This window comes from Eublepharis macularius, chromosome 15 (assembly GCF_028583425.1).
Source record: "Eublepharis macularius isolate TG4126 chromosome 15, MPM_Emac_v1.0, whole genome shotgun sequence".
Classification (NCBI taxonomy): Eukaryota; Metazoa; Chordata; class Lepidosauria; order Squamata; family Eublepharidae; genus Eublepharis; species Eublepharis macularius.
In genome coordinates this window covers 49983418-50002270 of record NC_072804.1, presented here as the reverse complement: position 1 = coordinate 50002270, position 18853 = coordinate 49983418, and the positions used below count along the sequence as shown (strand labels likewise).

Below are 18853 nucleotides of genomic sequence, written 5' to 3'. Positions count from 1 at the left end.
CAATCTAAGTTCAGCGGCATAAAACAAGCTCTACGATCTAACTTCTAATATCCCAGTAAAGAAGTGAGCTGTGACGAAAGTTCATACCCTACCACAAATTTTGTTAGTCTTACAGGTCCTACTGGACTCTTGCTTTGAATTGGGAGAGAAAGTAAGGCCAGTGTGGTTAAGATTACGTTCCTAAATTCGTATCCACTTCCAGCAGGCATTCACTACGATTCACCAAGGCCTGCAGGAAGAGAATGCAATTGTTCCTCATGGCATCGCTTGCATTTAAAATAGGGCAAACACACAAGACGTTCATTGCAATATTATAAAAATACTTTATTAACATAAATAATGCTTATATATAAAATAATATTGGATTAATTGGGATATACTGTTCACTTGTGGCTAAGATACTTCAGAGGAGCAAACTTTGGAGGACAGCCATTGCAGAAGAAAAGATCTTGACGTGATCCACGAGTCTTTTCAATTGCATGGAATTGCAATTCCTCACGTGAGGGAGGTACCTGGTGGGAAGGTACGAAAAGAAGAAGCAAAATCCTTGGGGGTGAGAGTCCTTAGCCTCAATAAATAAAAATAAATAATAAGCTGGGATGTTCCTGGTTTTGATATTCAGGATACGAAACTGATTTTCCAACAGCCATCTTCAGACCGAAGAGCTGTCCAGCACTCACACCTTAATTCGCTCACCTCCTTTTACTCTTCCATGGCCGAGAACAGAACCCAGAAATTCTATGTTCCATTCTTGCCCTTCTCTAACCACTAGTCTCTATTTCCACTCCAATTTCTCAAAAAATAAGTTAGTGGACAATTTGGGTACTGTTTGGAACTGTTTGGAACTTTTACTTTCTATCCTGGAGAAGCCAGCTTCTCATATCTGCTCCCTCGCCACCAGGGTTGAGAGAGTAGACTATCATTCCTCAGCAATATGGGAATTGCACTCTGCATAGACTCAGATGCCACGTGTTTATTCACAGCTGCACTGCAGAACTGGGGGAAGGGGAGCTGTGCTCTGGTATTTCTCGGCCCAAACTAAACTCAGGTGTTGGTGCCGGAGGTCAGGAGTTCTCTGAGCAGAGCAGAAAGGCAACCCAGAGAAGCAGGCTCGATGAAAGCAAAACAGAGGAGGTTGTGGGGTTGTGGTCGGCTTGGCTCCTGGCAGAAGGCTTCAAAGTGGACTCATTGACGATCCAGTTGTTGCAGAGCTCGCCAGTGCAGCAGCGGGTGTAAGGGGCCCCCAGATTCTTGTAGATGGCAGTGTAGGGGCTGTCGCACCAGGAAGAAGAAGCACAACCCTTGACAACAGAGCTCTGGCCAGAGATGCCTGAGTGGAGAAACGAACAAGGCATGAATGCAAGAATAACCTCGAGGGGCTTTATTTTGCCTTCTTCCCCAACTTTCTGCATTGGGTGGGCAGCACTGCCTTGGCAAATACCGGGAGATTATGAGGGAGGTGCCTGGGAAGATGGAGTTTGGGGAGAATGCAGTGTCCCTTCTGCGTGATGCTCTAGGAATGTCCCCTAATCTCTGTGGTAAAGTCCATAGAGACAAGGGGAAATTCCTAGAGCATCACTACAGAATCAATTTTCCAGCCATTTTTTTCTACAGCTCCTCAGTTTCTTGAGGATGGGAGATTGAGGCTGAGTGTAGAGGTTTGTGCACCTTGGGCAGGCAAGCCACAAACCTGTCCCTGGAATATCCTCCGTGCAGACAGAAAATTAGCCCAGCATGGAGAAATCTTTTACCCACTACCCCAACTATGCTTGCTTTGCTTATTTTCTATTTGTAGGGAGTTCCACCCCCACCCCTCTTTAATGCAGGGTGCAAACTTCCAGCACGACAAAGAAAGCTTTAAGGCTGTTGCTTTGAAATCTTATTTTCCAATGTCACTCAAGGTCAGTTGTGAGGTTTCCTCAGAAGCCAGATGTATGTTGTCATAGATAGCAGATCGGCAATACAAACAAAACACTGTGGAAACTGGCTCATAGATGCTACTGTTTACACAAAGTGCTTTATAGTATAACTGTTTGAACAATGAAATATAATTAGTACACTGTGTATCCTCGTTTATTTCATAAATAGCAGATTGACAAAGACTTCTGACCTTGGCCCAGCAAAACTAAGAGGGCTACAACACAGCTTGGCTTCTATGCAGCTCCAGTGCAAGTTGGACAAGTTAAGAAATTGGAGCTGCTCTATAGCTTAAGTTGAAAGTCTTGTCAGTCATCTTTGGATTATAACTCCATCTCTTGGCCAAGGAAAGCTTCACCTCCACAGCTTTTGTGTTGTACTGTGTAAAGTAGGGTTGCCAAACCTGGGTGGAACCTGGAGGGGCAGAATTTGGAGAGGAGAATTACCTCAACAGTCTACTTTCCAAAGCCACAGTTTCTCCAGGGTGATGATGAATCTGATGAAGAGAGCTGTGGTTCTCAAAAGTTTATGCTACGATAAGGTTGGTTAGTCTTCTACTGGACTCTTTTACAATTTTGCAACTACAGACTAACACAGCTAACTCCTCTGAATCTATTTTCTCCAGGGGAACTGATCTTTGTAGTAGAGATGGGCACGAACTGGAAAAAAAAATTGAACCATGTGGTTCGTGGTTCATTAGATTTCAAGAACCATGAACCACAAACTTTCACGAACCTGCCCCTGGTTCGCAAACAAGTTTGTTTGGTTTGTGAAAACGTCACATCCAGGTCAGAAAATTGTCACTTCCGGGCCAGTAGAAGATCTGCAGGAAGTCCATCCCCTGTTGCCTAGGAAACTGATTGTTCGGCACCAGGCTGTCTGCAATGACGAACCAAAAAATGAACCAAACGAACCAGCCTAAAAGTTCGGGGCAGTTTGTCAGAAATGGGATCTGACGAACCACTGGTTCATGAACCACGAACCGGCTTGGTTCATCATGAATTTTGGTTCGTGTCCATCTCTACTCCGTAGTCTAGAGATGTTGTAATTCCAGGAGATCACAAGGTCCCACCTGTAAGCTGGCAACCGTATCGTAAAGCACCATGCACCTTGTAATAACAATTCTGAATGACCCATGCCTGACAGTAAAACTTGTCTATGCTGGTTGACCTTGGGAAAGTGAGTATGGAAGGAGTTAAGATACTCACCATCTATTCCCGAGGCCTCTAAGCACTGGTTCATGGAGCCCTGGCATTGCACCTGAGTGATGTCGTTGGGGGCGCAACCATGGCTAAAGTTCCCCTCACAGCTGTAACACGTCAGTCCATTCAGGGGCAGAGGGGTAGCCTTATAATCTTTAGGAGAAAGAATGGGACACTGTGAATATTAAAGGGGAACCAGGATTTGGGAGACCCAAGTTTGAACCCCAACTCTGCCATGGAAGTTTACTGGGTGAACTTGGTCTTGTCTCATGCTTGCCTAACCTACCTCACAGGGGTGCTGTGAGAATAAAGTGGAGGAAAGGGGAACAAGGTAAGCTGTTTTGGGTCCCAATTGGGGAGAATGGCAGGGTATAAAAGAAGGAAAAACAATTTAAAAAACCGAAAAACTTTAATTTAAAAAATAATGGACTGAGGCTTAATATCTTTCATCTATGTGCGGAACTACAAGTGACAAAAGGCACAGATTGGACATTTGTCAGCTTCCCTCAAGTTTTGGCGGGAAATGTAGGCAGCTTGGCGAAATGTTGGACAAGTGACAGTTGAAAAGTCCATTGGACAGCAGTCGGAGAGTCAAGCTGCAAGACCAGGACGCCTACATTTCCCATCAAAACTTGAGGGAAGCTGACAAGTGTCCAACCTGTGCCTTTTGTCACTTGTGGTTCTGCTCTGAGTTCCTGCAGCTCTTTTTTCTACAAAATGACCCCTGCCTTTCAGGTCACTTTGTATGTGTACCTCAGTCTTCATGTAAACAAAGGAGGATGTTCCAATGGAACATCCCAGAGCAGAACCACAAGTGACAAAAGACACAGGTTGGACACTTGTCAGCTTCCCTCAAGTTTTGGCGGGAAATGTAGGCAGCTTGGCGGAATGTTGGACAAGTGACAGTTGAAAAGTCCATTGGACAGCAGTCGGAGAGCCAAGCTGCAAGACTAGGATGCCTACATTTCCCATCAAAACTTGAGGGAAGCTGACTAGTGTCCAACCTGTGCCTTTTGTCACTTGTAGTTCCACACTATGTCACACAATAGGCAAAGGGGACACCGAAATGCATTTGCTCTCCAAAGTGCTTTTCAAAATGTTATACCTTGAAACTGGATATGGATATCAGAGAATTTAACATTAGGTTTCCAGTATTTGGTGACAGATATTTATTTATATTTACTTATAGACATGTGGTACGTAGTGGCATTTCACTGTTGAATTCCATCCAGGATTTCTAGCTTTTGATTTCGAAATATTATCTCCTGCTTAGCTGCTCACTCCAGCTGGGCTTCTCTTATGTTCATTTTTTAAAAATGGTTCTGATTGCTTCAATTCCACTTTGGAAATGAGGCCAAGTAATTTGGAACTTCAGAATTGTGGGAGAAATTTAAAAGCATCCCTAGTTAACGGAGAAACCAGAAGTAACATACTGGTCAAGAAAGATCCAGGGTGACAGCTGGCATTTTCTGGCTTTTCCGACCACAAATACGGTTTTCCAACACAGAATAGAAGCTGGATGCTACCATCTTTTTTGGTATGTGGTGATGTTTATCATTTGATATATAAATCGAATGCTATTATTATTATTTATAATTAACTTGCGATCGTCTGAAATCTGACACCAGCTGGATTTGGGTCCGTCATGCTACATCTAATGGCTTCGATTTGTGGAAAAGGTATTGGCAGCATCACCAGTTCCATCTCTCCCCTTCCCCGGCTTTGAGGGTGCGCCCTCCATTCCAAATGACATCTTACCTTCCGTCTCTTTGTTGCATAGGCTGGCATTACAGCATTTGATCAGGTAAAAGCTGCCCTGGTTGTGGAAGCCCAGGGGTTCCTGGCAGTGGGCTAGCTGCCCGCAACCTTTGATGTGCTGTGCATCCTGGGAGAACTCTACCAGAGGGGAGAGAACAGGGGTTGAGAAAGCAGCTTTTCACCACTAGAGGGCGTGGATGCCAAAGAGACTGCAACTCACAGCACAACCTTTGGTGCATATAGCTAGCAAGTCAAGAGCACCAAGCATCCTGTTGGTGCAATGTAAATATTACCACTGATAAATATCTGGATCGCCTAGGTGAGTCTGATCTTGTCAGATCTCAGAAGCTAAGCAGGGTTGGCCTTGGTTAGTAATTGGATGGGAGACCTCCAAGGAAGACTAGGGTTGCAGAGGCAAACCATCTCTGTTAGACTCTTGCCTTGAAAACCCAACCAGGGAGTTGCCATAAGTCAGCTATGGCTCGAGGGCAGGATTTCATTTTGCCCTGATCTGGATCGCTCAGGCGAGCCTGATCTCATCAGATCTCAGAAGCTAAGCAGGGTTGGCCTGGGTTAGTAATTGGATGGGAGACCTCTAAAGAAGACGAGGGTTACTTAGGCAGACAATGGCAAACCACCTCTGCTAGTCTCTTGCCCTGAAAATCCCACCGGGGTCATCATAAGTTAGCTATAACTCGATGGCTCTTTTCACTACCAATATCTAACAGGAAAGTTGGCAGGACCCAAACTTTCTTCTGCTTCCTTGGAAGATGACCCGATCCCAGTTATGTGTGGGGGGAGGGGAGGCAAATATAGTGGTTATTCAGCGACAAGGGCAAGGTACTCTGCACATGCTTTAAGTCATGTCTCTTCTGAATAATTTGCTCTGTGTGTTCCAGGGTACAGTCTGCATTTTCAGCTCAGCCCTTTAAGGCCAATGTTTGCAAAAAAAAGTTGATCGATCAGCTATCTTGAAACTGATAGCTAATTCAGTTTAAAAGACACATTACCAAAGCTTCAAGAGAGGTGTATTTTTGAGATACTGAAGGAAATGCAGGAGATTCCAATTTAATAAATGATTAGCTTCTACTCCTCGGTAGAAGGATGTTCTCTGTTCTTAGAATGCATGACAACCCAAAATAGTCCCCAATATTTTAACTTGGGCCCTTTCCACATGTTGTTAAAGGAACGGCCCACTCACCGAACGCTGGCGGCTTTCCCCCTTGACTCCAGACATCTCTGTTTTCAAAATGGTTGCAGGCTGTTCGGCGGAAGCCAAACAGCCTGCAACTGTTTTGAAAACAAAGACGTCTGGAGTCAAGGGGGAAAGCTGCCAGCATTCGATGAGTGGGGCCGTCCCTTTAACAATGTGTGGAAATGGCCCTGCTATCTCACTAATTAAAATTTTCTTTCACTAATTAACATCCTTCACCAGTCCCTCACTTAAAATATAAAGTCTTATGTCCTGGCTTTATTAGGATATGAAAACAACATTTTCCCATTCTCAGGCTCAGTCAAAAAATCTAATGGCTTCTTATGACCTCAGGAGGGCTAGAACACCGAAAACTGCCATTCGCTGAGTCAAACCCTTAGCCTACCAAGGTCATTATTGGCTGTTCCTACTGGCCATATTTTTACAGGGTCTCGGGCAAACATCTTTCTCATCACAACTGAAGACCCTGGGGATTAGACGTTGGGACCTTCTGCATGCAAAACAGATTGTTCTGCCACTGAGCTATGGACCCACTAGGGCAGCCAGGCATCCTGCTATGGCAGGAGACCTCCCAGCTTGCTGCCCTGGTTGCCCACAGCTGATCAGTAGAACAGCAGGGGGGAATGCGGAGGGGGATAGGAAGTGACATCATCATATTGTGACATCATCATGTTAGGATTCTAGAGCTTTGTATCGATGCAATGATGTCATTTCTAGATTCATGCCAGAAGTGACATCACTGCATTGGTACAGCGCTTGTTGGCACATCCCTGCACCCTAAAGCATCTGCCTCTTGCCAGCGCTGGGCTGGCAACCTTCAGTTCCATCCCTAAATATGCACACCACAAGACAAGTGTGCTAAAGATTGTGCGATGCCCCAGGAGGCTGGTTTTTCTTGGAAATTACTTTCACGCTTCCTTCCTGTCCTGTGTCAACTTTTTGACTACATAATACCTGCTATCCCCGACATGTGAAATCAGAGTGATGAAACCAGTTCATACTTCTCTCCTTTTGTTCCATTATGGCTGGGAAGAGTGGCGGGAGCTGCCATCTTGGAATTTTAAATGTATTTATTGCTGATTCGGTTTTTATGTATTTAAATGGCTTATTTTGTATTATTATACTGTTGTACCCTGAGCACACTTGCAGGGTGAGCGGGCTAGAAATTGAATAAATTATCATCGTTGTTGTCGTCGTCATTATTAGGAACCACTCTCTTAGGTGACAGGAAGGAGTACATAAAATGAAGGCCCACCTTCTTCTAGCATTGTGAAGGAAGTAATGTCCACACACTGTTCTCCGGGTCGAGAGCAGCGCATCTGCGCCAGGCTGGAGTTGAAGCAAGTTCCCTCGGCTTGGCCACAGGAATAGCATTGCATGGGCCTGTGTTGGCGACCACGGGCAAGGAGAACGTCCAGTACTGCAAGGGGAGGAAGCAGCAATGGAAACAAATTAACCGTGCCAATTTTAATAGATGAACCTGCAGGTGTCTGTCTAGGAATAATAATGCACATGCTGAAGAGAAAAGCAAGCTTTTTCTTTTTTAGATGATGCAAGCATGTCAGGCAACATCTTAGAAGAAGCAGGCTGTCTTCTCTAGAGGGAATGCCCCTAAGGGCCAAATAAATGAAGCATTGAATGATGGATGTACAATGGGATCTTAGAAAGAGGGGGTGGGGGGAGAAACCTTCCAAAGCTGCTGCAAGGGTAGAATTAGGGATTTGGGCAGCAATGCTGGGCAGCCAATACAAGTCAGACCATTTCCCCCATGTTGCTATCAGCTCTGCTGGGGGAAAGAGACAGCAGTATCTGTACTCTTTCCCCTTATGGGACTAATAGCAGCTCTAGTGAAAACAGAATGGGAGGGGCTAGGTTTGTCAATCTCTAGGTAGGACCTGGAGATCACCCAGAATTACAAGATCTCCAGACTTCAGAGATCAGTTCCCCCAGGAGGAACTCACAGCTTCAGATGGTGGACACACAGAATCGTACAGTTGGAAGGGGCCTTACAGACCATCTAGTCCAACCCCCTGGACAATACAGGAACTGTCTGAAGCACCCCCGACAAGTATTTGTCCATCCGCTCCTTGAAGATTGCCAACAAGGGGAACCCACCACATCCCTAGGCAGCTGATTCCAACGATGAATTACTCTTAATGCAAAGAAGTTTTTCCTAATATCCAGACGGTACCTTCCTTCCGGTAGTTTAAACCCACTGTTGTGAGCCCTATCCTCTGTTGCCAACAGGAACAGCTCCCTTCCCTCCTCTAATTGACAGCCTTTTAAATACTTAAAGAGAGCAATCATGTCTCCCCTCAACCTCCTCTTCTCCAAACTGAACATTCCCAGGTCCCTCAGTCTTTCCTCGTAGGGCTTGGTCTCCAGGCCCCTGATCATCCTGGTTGCTCTCCTCTGCACCCCTTCCAACTTGTTCACCTTCTTTTTGAAGTGAGGCCTCCAAAACTGCACACAATATTCCAGGTGGGGCCCGACCAAGGTGGTATATAGTGGCACAATAACATAATTATTGGCATCACATCTCTGGTGAGTGCCCTCCCCTCCCCAAATTCCACCCATCTCAGAGCCAAACTACAAGTGACGCCTTACACAGGTTGGACACTTGTCAGCTTACCGCAAGTTTTGATGGGAAATGTAGGCATCCTGGTTTTACAGCTTGGCTCTCCATTACAGCTGCAAGACCAGGATGCCTACATTTCCCATCAAAACTTGAGGGAAGCCGACTAGTGTCCAACCTGTGTCAGGCATCACTTGTAGCTTAGCTCTCAGGCTCCACCCCAGATCTCCAAGAATTTCCCATTCTGGAGTTGGCAACCCTAGAGGGGGACTGTTGAGCCCTCCTTTACGCTCCTATCAACCGACCGTTTGGTGTCTCTTCGTTGCAGAGTTGACTCTCGCAGTGCTCCTCCGCCAAAAACACAACCTGGTTTTTGGAGAGGTACGAAATGGAATTGTTGGCCTTCCCGCTCACGTCGCAGCCCTTAAGGAAGTATGTAGAGATCCCTGATTCTGCAGGAGAACATGGAGGGAGAGTTAGGGGGGTGGCAAGTGGAAGTTTTGTAAACTGCAGTCCGACATGAACCCAGCATCACCCTTTTGCCTAAGGGCCAAGCTACACATGACGAATGACACTTGAACGGCAAGGGGATTGAGTGGAGGGCAAGTGAACAGGGAGAAATACACTTGCCGTTCAAGTGTCATTCGTCACTTGTAGCTTGGCCCTCAGAGATATATGTAAGAGCAAAGCTGCATTTTCTCCTCTTCTTGCTCCTTCCCTTGTGCTTCAGGCACACCAGTTACTTATATTGTATAGCAGCATCTAATGCATATATGGTTATCTGTCAATTTACCAAACTTAACGTTTTTATTTTTATGACTTTAAAAAAAAGTTTGGGGGTTGTCCTCAGTTAGTACTATTTTATAAACTAATTTGAGCCACCATGAATGACAGAATATACATATTTTAATGAAATAAATGAATAGCCATAAATATTAGGAATAGACGGGGTCATTGTGTAGAAAAAGAGCTGGAGAAACTCATTAGCAGAACTCATTAGCAGAACTCATTCGCATATGCCATGCCCCTTGACATCACCAGAAGTGTGTCATTAGCATGACTGATTTGCATATGCCACACCCCCTGACATCACCTATCCTGGCTGTTTGGGACCCAATCCTGGCCATTCAGGGCTGAAATTGGGCCCCAAATGGTCAGGATTGGGCTGCTGCTGAGTGGGAGAGTGATCCACCACCTGTCAGAGGCCCGATCCGGGCCGTTTCGGCTCCAATCCAGGCTGAAATGGGCCCAAAATGGCTGAAAGTCAGGTGGGCGGGGGCACCTGACATATGACCTCTTTGGGGAACTGCCAGAACTGCGTTCCTGTGCATTCCCCCCCAAAATGAGCCCTGGGAATAGAGTTGCAAAAATGTTCTGGAAACTGAAAGTGAGTGACTTCACAGGTATTTACCAAAAGGTACCCACCGTTATCAGTTTTCCCCTCATTTGCAAAGCTGTTTTTTTTTTCTTTTGAATTTTCACCAACATATTAAAATACATGTATATTTCCAAGGAGGTCAAGTGGCTTTTAAATCACCCCTGCCCCATGTTAAAGGCTACATCTTTTATTAATGAGCATTTGTATTGATTTTTACCGGTCCGCTACGCAGAATGTCAGTGCAAGGAAAGTCAAATAAACTTCCAATATCTCTTCACAGGTAGGATCAATGAAGGAATTCTGCCTAGTGGACTTTTCTTGCATTGGCATTCTGCTTCACAGTCCTGCAAAGAACATCCACTCCAACGTACTTGGAAAGTAACAACATTCAACCAACAAGGATAGTTTATTTCTGCGGCCATCGTATATATGTATGTTGAGATTCTTGTTCTTTATTGTAAAAGTGGAGATGACTACATAATTTTCTACTGTGTAAAGGGACGTGTCATAGGAATTTATAACAGCACTTTTTGCACTTTAACCTGTATTAATGCAACAAAATGAATAATGTTGATATAATTCAGTTTACAGTGCTGATCATTTGTCATTTAATTTTGGTAGTACCCTGGCAGGGTTTTGCCCTTTTTCTGGTGAGTAATTAATTCCAGGGTAGCCTCTTTCCTTCTGGGCTGTTTAGTGCACTAGATTCCCTGCAGTGAGGCTTATACAAGAGAAATCTGTGTTGTGTTGTGTTCCAGGAAAGATCTATCTGTGAGCCAAGCTACAAGTGACGCCTGACGCAGGTTGGACACTTGTCAGCTTCCCTCAAGTTTTGATGGGAAATGTAGGCGTCCTGGTCTTGCAGCTGGGGTCTCCGACTGCTGTCCAATGGACTTTTCAACTGTCACTTGTCCAACATTCCGCCAAGCTGCCTACATTTCCCGCCAAAACTTGAGGGAAGCTGGCAAGTGTCCAACCTGTGTCAGGCGTCACTTGTAGTTTGGCTCTCAGAGCCAAGCTACAAGTGACGAATGACACTTGCCTGGCAAGTGAACAGACTCACGTGTATTCCTCCCTGTTCACTTGCCATTCACTTGCACCCCACTTGATCAAGTGGAGTGCAAGTGAATGGCAAGTGAACAGGGAGGAATACACGTGAGTCTGTTCACTTGCCAGGCAAGTGTCATTCGTCACTTGTAGCTTGGCTCTCAGTCCTACTTAGCAACCCTTAATCTGTCACCTGAAGCAGCTGCCATCCTTTGCCTCATAGCAAGGCTACTTTTGTCAGCTTAGCAGGGCAATCCAGCGGGGGGCAGGATTGAACCATTCTGCTATAAAGAACTTTACAGTGGCATCTCTCTGAGCATAGATAAGGAGCTGTCAGTTTCAGAGTGCCTTGCATTTGAAATGCATGCAGGACACAGTATTTTCCACCCCCCTAATGCTGAGAGAGGCTCCTAAAGATATCTACAAAGGTGGCCGTTACAGTTGGGTTCTGCATGGTAAATCATCTGCATAGGCTGTTTGTTCCCAGAATGAGATGTGGGGCAGAGTGATATTTTGCAATATTTATCAGCAAAATTTTAGGACTCAAGCGGAGATGATTGCACATCTATCTTCACCCATCAAATGACAATTGCAGACTCATGTGGCTTCAACTTGCCTTGGGTCCATTAATTAAAACCCTTCAATCTCTAGTTGGCTTAATTATTCAGAAGCAACTATCCCACTTTGGGAGAAAAGGAGAAAAAACATGTCCTTTAGAAACATACCCTGGCCTGGATAGCCCAGGCAAGCTCGATCTCATTCGATATCAGAAACTACACAGGAATGACCTGGATTAGTAATTGGATAGGAGACCTCCAATGAAGACCAGGGTTGCAGAGGCAGGCAATGGCCAACCACCTCTGTCAGAGCCAAGCTACAAGTGACGCCTGACACGAGTTGGACACTTGTCAGCTTCCTTCAAGGTTTGATGGGAAATGTAGGTGTCCTGGTCTTACAGCTTGGCTCTCCATTGAATTGAAGTTTACAGAAACCCCCCCCCACGCACACCCAGCAGAGGGGAAGGGGGGCGCCCAGTGAGAGCCCAATGCCTGCACTCCCCTCCCGATCGCATGTTCTCCCTCCCATAGACTGCCTTTCTGTAAACTTCAATTAAATGGAGAGCCAAGCTGCAAGACCAGGACACCTACATTTCCCATCAAAACTTGAGGGAAGCTGACAAGTGTCCAACTTATGTCAGGCATCACTTGTAGCTTGGCTCTCAGTCTCTCGCCATAAAACCCCATCAAAGGTCATCATAAGCCAGGTATGACTTGAAGCATTTTCCACCATCCCTTAAAAACACACATTTATTTCCCTTTAAAATGCTAACAACAGTGCTGGAAGCCAGATTTCAAACATCAAAACTGGGTGGAAAGCTAAGGGTTAAAACTCCTTCTTTGCACAATTGTAGGCAAATTGAGGCTGCCTGAGCCAGCAATTGGCATTGGATCAATGGAGCAGGCCATATGATCGCTCTCCTTCTCTTGGTTTCAGTCTTTACAGAAATGTTTACAGTGTTTACAGAAATGGTTAAGGAAAACATTTTTACCACCACCCATGGCCACCTACAAAACTCACGGGTTAACGTTGTCATGACAGTTGTGCGGCATCGATCCTGATGCTCTTGGCAGACTTGGGAATCCAGGCAATTACTGTTCCCATCACAAGAGTAGCACTGAAGACCAAGGGCTACAAGACAAGATTAAGAAGAGAAGCCATTAGCAATTTGAGCTTGGGAGCCGCAAATTAAGGCTGCCTGCTAAATTGCCCTGCTGGGTCACCCCATCTCAGAAATGATTGCAGTAAGAACGCGGAGACTTACATGAATTTGTGTTTACATTAAACTGGATGCTGGAAAAATGGGCCCTTTCTCAAGTCTTGTGATGGGCATATTCCAAGAGGTGTGGCATCGGAAACTTCAAGCCAAACCAAGTCTCCACACTTGCCAAGAAATTAAACCAGAGTGTGTGTGTGGGGTGGGGGTGGGGAATCTCCCATTTGGCTGTGCTTTGTGCGCTTAGCATAATGATTAATAAAAGCCAGACAATTATACCCTGGTCGTTGCTCTCTTCCCAGAGGTCAGGGTAAAATTCAAGAGGATTACAATGCAATCATTTCCCAGGAGTAAGCACCAATGAATAAAATGGGACTTACTTCTGAGTAGACCTGCTTAAATGTGCTCTTCCCCCCTTCCTGCTCTCACTGGTATGCTCAAATCCCTTCCAGAAGTCGTGGTGGGCAGATCTCAGGCACCTCATTCCCTTTCCTTTATTTCTACTCTCACCATTAGACACTCCTCTTCCCTTTGTCATAGATGCAGAGGAGTTAGCTGTGTTAGATGCATCTGACGAAGAGAACTTGATTCTCGAAAGCTTATGCTACAATAAAATTGGTTAGTCTTAAAGGTGCTACCGGACTCCTCTTCCCTTGGAAAGCCAGGACGAGAACCTCGAATCTCTGGATCCATGTTTTCCCATTTCTGCTCCCACCACTAGGCCTCACTCCGCTCCCAGAGCTAGGGTCAGAACTCAGGAATCTTGACAAGCAACCCAGTAGGGGAAAGAGGCACACAGCTCATCTCTCCCCCTGCCTGCCTTTTCTGTGGTTCCTGCTTGGCTTGTGAGTGACCGTAACTGAGCCGGCTGACTCACATTGTTGGGAAGAGGGGTACAGGAATGCAGAGCTGTACAGATGGAGCAGAGGGGAGGGGGGAGAAACCCCCACAAAATCTTCTCTTGTCTCCCATATGGAGATGCCCCCCTCCAGTATCAATGCATCCTCTGTAATGTGCTTAGCCTTTCCTTTACGGGTAGAGGGGGAGGGGGAGACACTGTGTTAGACACTGATGGACGTTCGAGAGCCATTTGTGAACATCGTAAAGAGTCCAGCAGCACCTTTAAGACTAACCAACTTTATTGTAGCATAAGCTTTTGAGAACCACGGCTCTCTTTGTCAGATGCATCTGACGAAGAGAACTGTGGTTCTCGAAAGCTTGTGCTGCAATAAAGTTAGTACTCTACCATTTTGCAACTGCAGACTAACATGGCTAACGCCTCTGGATTTGTGAACCTGACACAGATAGGGTTGCCAACTGGCCTGGAGAAAAACGTCCTTTCCCTTTCATAGAGACTTAATGGGATATAGGCAATGTTATTTACCTCCATGCCATGAAAAGCTTCAGTTATCCAGTTCCACAAAATAAGCCTCCGTTAAAGGGACAGGACATTTTTTCACCAGTCCTGTTGGCAACTCTAACCATAGAAACATGTTTTTTTTAAAAAAAAAAATCTGTCCTTACATTGAGCATGCTCAAATCAGGACATGACTAGAGAAGCTCACGGGATCTTGGCCATTCTTTATATTGTATTTTCCCCCATAAAAGGAAATTTGCAAGATTACAGTTTTAGAGAGGTTTAGCCTGTTGGACAAAAATTAAAAACAGGCGTCTTGTGGCACTTTACAGGCTAAATGCCTTTGACACTACCAGAAGCCTTTGTGGACTAAATTCCACTTAGTCCGATGCATGTAGTGGGCAGACATTTATATATGAGATGTTGAAGAAAAAAAATGTAAACAGCAGGATCAAAAGGAGCTTGGAATCTAGGAACTCTTGGGTGAGATGCAATTATATAAAATTGTAGCCTAAGCAAGAAAAGTACAGAGACCAGGGCTTTTTTTCAGCTGGAACATGGTGGAACGGAGTTCCGGCACCTCTTGAAAATGGTCACATGGCCGGTGGCCCCACCCCCTGATCTCCAGACAGAGGGGAGTTTAGATTGCCCTCCTCTGTCTGGAGATCAGGGGGCGGGGCCACTGGCCATGTGACCATTTTCGCCAAGGGCAATTTAAACTTTAAAAAACTCCCCCCTTATTCCAGTTTATCCAAAGTGATGTCATTGTGCGGTCCTGAGTTCCACCACTGAGTTCCACCACCTCTTGACAGAGACCATTCACAAGAGCAAGCACGGATGTTCACGCAATTTCCCCAGCTTTGCTAAACTGATTAATAACACGTGTAACGGCAAAAGAATCCCAGATAAAGTTTGGAATCCTTGGAACCAAAGTGAGTGGAGATGTATCAGATGCAAATTTGTGTTTGTGTCTGCCCCAAGAACTTCAGAAAGCATTGCATTAGCAAGTGGTTTGAGCACAGTGGCTAAGAGACAGAACTACGATCCCTGCAACCCCTTTCCATTTAAATCTCCCCTCTGCCACAGACTCCCTAAATGGCCTTAGCCAAGCCTCCCTCTTAGCCTCAAGCCCGTGGGGGAAGTACAGGAATAGCAATACCGGCCTACTTTGCAAGGTTGTAATAACCCAGGAGAGCCTGATCTCATCAGATCTCAGAAGCTAAGCAGGATTGGCCTTGGTTAGAAATTGGATGGGAGACCTCTAACAAAGACCAAGATTGCAGAAGCAGGCAATGGCAAACCACCTCTGGTAGTCTCTTGCCATGAAGGTCCCACCTGGGGTCACCATAAGTCAACTCTGACTTGAGGGCTGGATTTCATTCATTCAAGGACTAAGAAAGAACACAGAGGAAGCTCTTTAAACACTGCAAACCCTGGCGTTATTCTGTAATAACTATTTTAAAAGATGTAAAGCGTATGGCAAGCCCGGGCTCAAACGGAATCCTCCTGGATCTTGCTTCTCTCCCCTTTGCACACCTGCCGGATCTGAGACGTTGAGTAAGTACAGGATGTGAGTCTGTTCACTGAGCTGCCCACAAGGAAGTTGCGGTCAAGCAGAAAGGAACGATGAACAAATCGAGGGAGGGTCTTTGTTTCCCACTCATTTCCCCCCTGATGAAACCAGGCACTCCAGCCCCCAAAGGATGGAATCTAGAAGTCTTGCCTTCCCCCCTCCCAGTTCCCTGTCTTCGGTCGATATCTCCTGCTATGCAACCACCTTAAGGAATGAATCATTCCTGAATTTTATTTATTTACTTGACGAATACGCTGCTTTCCTCCCTGTTGGAGACCCGAAGCAACTTACATCATTTCCCTCTCTTCCTCTTTGTCCTCACAACAACCCTGTGAGGTAGGGTTAGGCGGAGGGTGTGTGACTGGCCCCAAGTTATCGAGCAACCTTCCATAGCAGAGCAGGGATACAAGCCTCCCAAACTCACATCCAGCATTATTACACCCCTGGGTTTGTGTACACACCGTGGAGTAACTAACGCCTGATTTTGTGTACATATCCTCAAGATTCGCTAAGTGTGAATTAGTTGCATTCTCATATACAGGCAGGGTAGGTCGCTTTTTGAAAATTCCCTTTTCAGAATGTAAAAGTTTCTGTAATACAGGGAAGATAGGAACCTTGGCCGTTTCAACACTACTTACCTTCATCCTGAACGCTGCGGAACGTCACAAAAAAAACACAGAAGATAGCGTCTTCTCGCGCGAGTTTTGCACAACGTCGCACAGAACTCGCTCGAGAAGATGCTATCTTCCATGCGTTTTTTGCGACGTTCTGCAGCATTCCGGATGAAGGTAAGTAGTGTGGAAACGGCCTGTGGCTCACCTAGTAACTGAATGCTCAAATTTCAGTGAGGAGAGACAAAGATGGATTACTTTGATAGTTGAGAAGAATGAGCTCACAAATATTAATCAGAGCATTTCTTGTCTTAAGGACCCATACATTACCAGGTCATGGGCATCCTACCTTTTAGTAATCCAGCCTAAAAATTAGGAAATGTTTGTGACTGGAGTAAGATTCTTTTATCACTATATTGGCAATAGTAGTTTTAGTATTCCGGTCTTTCTTTCTTTGTTTGTTAACATAGGATCAGGCTTACGGCTATGGCCAAAAGAGCTGTACCCGGAAAAGAAAGGATATACTGGCAGGGCAAGTTTCGCATGTTTATTTAACCCCTCGGTGGTTTGCAAGTGTGAGGCTATGTGGCAGGAGGCACTTTTATTATCTCCCAGCCTCAATACTTTTCAACTTTGGATGAGTTCACACATTCAACAGCCAACCATCCAATCTACAGCGATCAAGGATAAAGACACCAAACGACTGGCAGATGCGTGTGCATGTGTGAATCTGCCCTAAGAGTGGCAAAGGATCTATAAGCCTTTTAGTGAAAAGAGCAAGAGTCCTGTAGCACCTATAAGACTAACCAAATTAGTGGTAGGGTAGGAGCTTTCGTGAGTCACACAGCTCACTTCTTCAGATACAGCTGAATCTGCTAGTCTTATAGGTGCTACTGAATTCTTGCTCTTTTCTACTGCTACAGACGGACTAACATGGCTACCCATCTTGATCTATCTCAGTGAAAAAAAAGTAAGGTTAATAATTCAATTATCTAGGAACAAAGAGTACGGAGTCTGGATGCTAACTCTTCTGGTTTGAGTAATCTAGAATAAAAAAGCTGTAATCTTGTGTACGGGATGTTGTCCACTAACATAAACGTTAGCGGACAACATCCATACCAAACAACTACTTTTATCTATGCAGAACTTTAACAATAAAGGGTAATAAAGGATAGCAATAAAGGATAAAGGGGTAAGGGAAAGCAGAGTGCATTAAGAGAATTTAAACATTATCTTCCCAGGACTTCAGCATTCTTGGCTGACAATCTTTTTTCCAATCACACCAGGCAGAGAACATTTCGGTTCTAACCATTACACACCACTCTCCATCCTCAAGATAAGAGCTGAAAACCATTTCCCTTTATGCAACCAGCCTTCCTGACAGCATATCCCCTCTCTCAAACACTAAGGCACCGTTTTCTCACTAAGAACAAAATCTATTTGCTTTGAGATCTAACTCCACCCCACCCAGTACAACACACGCTTCCTTCCAAAACTTGGAAAAGCAACTTTAAAGTAAAAACATGATCTAACCATTGGAACCCACTGCCCTCACCATTCTGGTTGGGAAAAGCCCTGACAACTCAAACATACCGACTTCCATAACACATGCAAGCAGAAGATAATTTTTACCATGAGCTGCCAAGAAAAGTAGGAAGACGAAATGGGTCCAGAAGAAAAAATCCATGTCCGCAAGGAGTGAAGTGAGATAGGCAATTGTGTTTCTAATTCACAGATGTATTTTGTCCCTGTCTTGTCTCAGCCCAGCGAGACTTCTCTGCCAGCACTTCTTTGTCTGTTTATTCTTTTAAAAAGGTTTCCCCTGTGGCCCCACCTCTGACATCAATTGGAGAGGAACTTCTCCCCCCCTTATGCTGAATTTCACAGGATGACGCAGCCAATAGTCAGACTAGGACAGGAAGAAGGGGAGCGATGACAGTTCAGCTTGGCTGTATATATACTCTGCTTAATGACTTTTCCTTGGCATCTGCTCTCAGCAAATCCAGGAAAATATGAAATCATTTTTGAAGCAGCAATGCTGTGAATTTCAAAAGGCCACTGAACATGTGAAGAGTGCGGAGTCTGTCTGGAATTGGGAAGACAATATTTCAGGCCAGGGGCATGAGTTTCAGATTTCATTTTTTAAAAATTTACTTCATTGAGGGCCAAGCTACAAGTGACAAATGACACTTGAATGGCAAGTGGATTGAGTGGAGGGCAAGTGAACAGGGAGAAATACACTTGCTGTTCAAGTGTTATTCGTCACTTGTAGCTTGGCCCTTAGTTCCAGTCTTTCTCTCCAGTTGGGACCCAAAGAGGCATATGCTGATCTTCTCTCCTCTTTTTTATCCTCACAACAACCCTGAGAGGTAGGTTAGGCTAAGAGTGTGGGGGGCAAACAAGCGTCCCAAGCTGTAAAACAAACAGCATGTCTCCTATGACCCTTTT

The 18853-nt window shown here is 45.2% G+C and overlaps 1 protein-coding gene across 1 annotated transcript; it reads right to left on the bottom strand.

Annotated features, from left to right (window-relative positions):
- Positions 1–303: 303 nt before the first annotated feature.
- On the bottom strand, positions 304–18172 carry LOC129343414 (urokinase plasminogen activator surface receptor-like). The gene is made up of 7 exons (XM_054999605.1): positions 18038–18172; positions 12669–12779; positions 8971–9117; positions 7346–7510; positions 4878–5015; positions 3126–3272; positions 304–1330 (listed from the first exon to the last, which is right to left on the bottom strand). The coding sequence occupies exons 1-7, from the start codon at positions 18090–18092 to the stop codon at positions 1065–1067; spliced, it is 1029 nt and encodes a 342-aa protein (XP_054855580.1). The 5' UTR covers positions 18093–18172; the 3' UTR covers positions 304–1064.
- Positions 18173–18853: the final 681 nt, after the last annotated feature.

Coding starts and splice junctions, on each gene's coding strand:
- LOC129343414 (XM_054999605.1), bottom strand. CDS start 18,092: ATGGATTTTTTCTTCTGGACCCATTTCGTCTTCCTACTTTTCTTGGCA. Junction 7,511..8,970: donor CAACGAAGAGACACCAAACG/GTCGGTTGATAG, acceptor CTCCCCTTGCAG/TACTGGACGTTCTCCTTGCC. Junction 1,331..3,125: donor AGAGGCCTCGGGAATAGATG/GTGAGTATCTTA, acceptor TTCTCCACTCAG/GCATCTCTGGCCAGAGCTCT.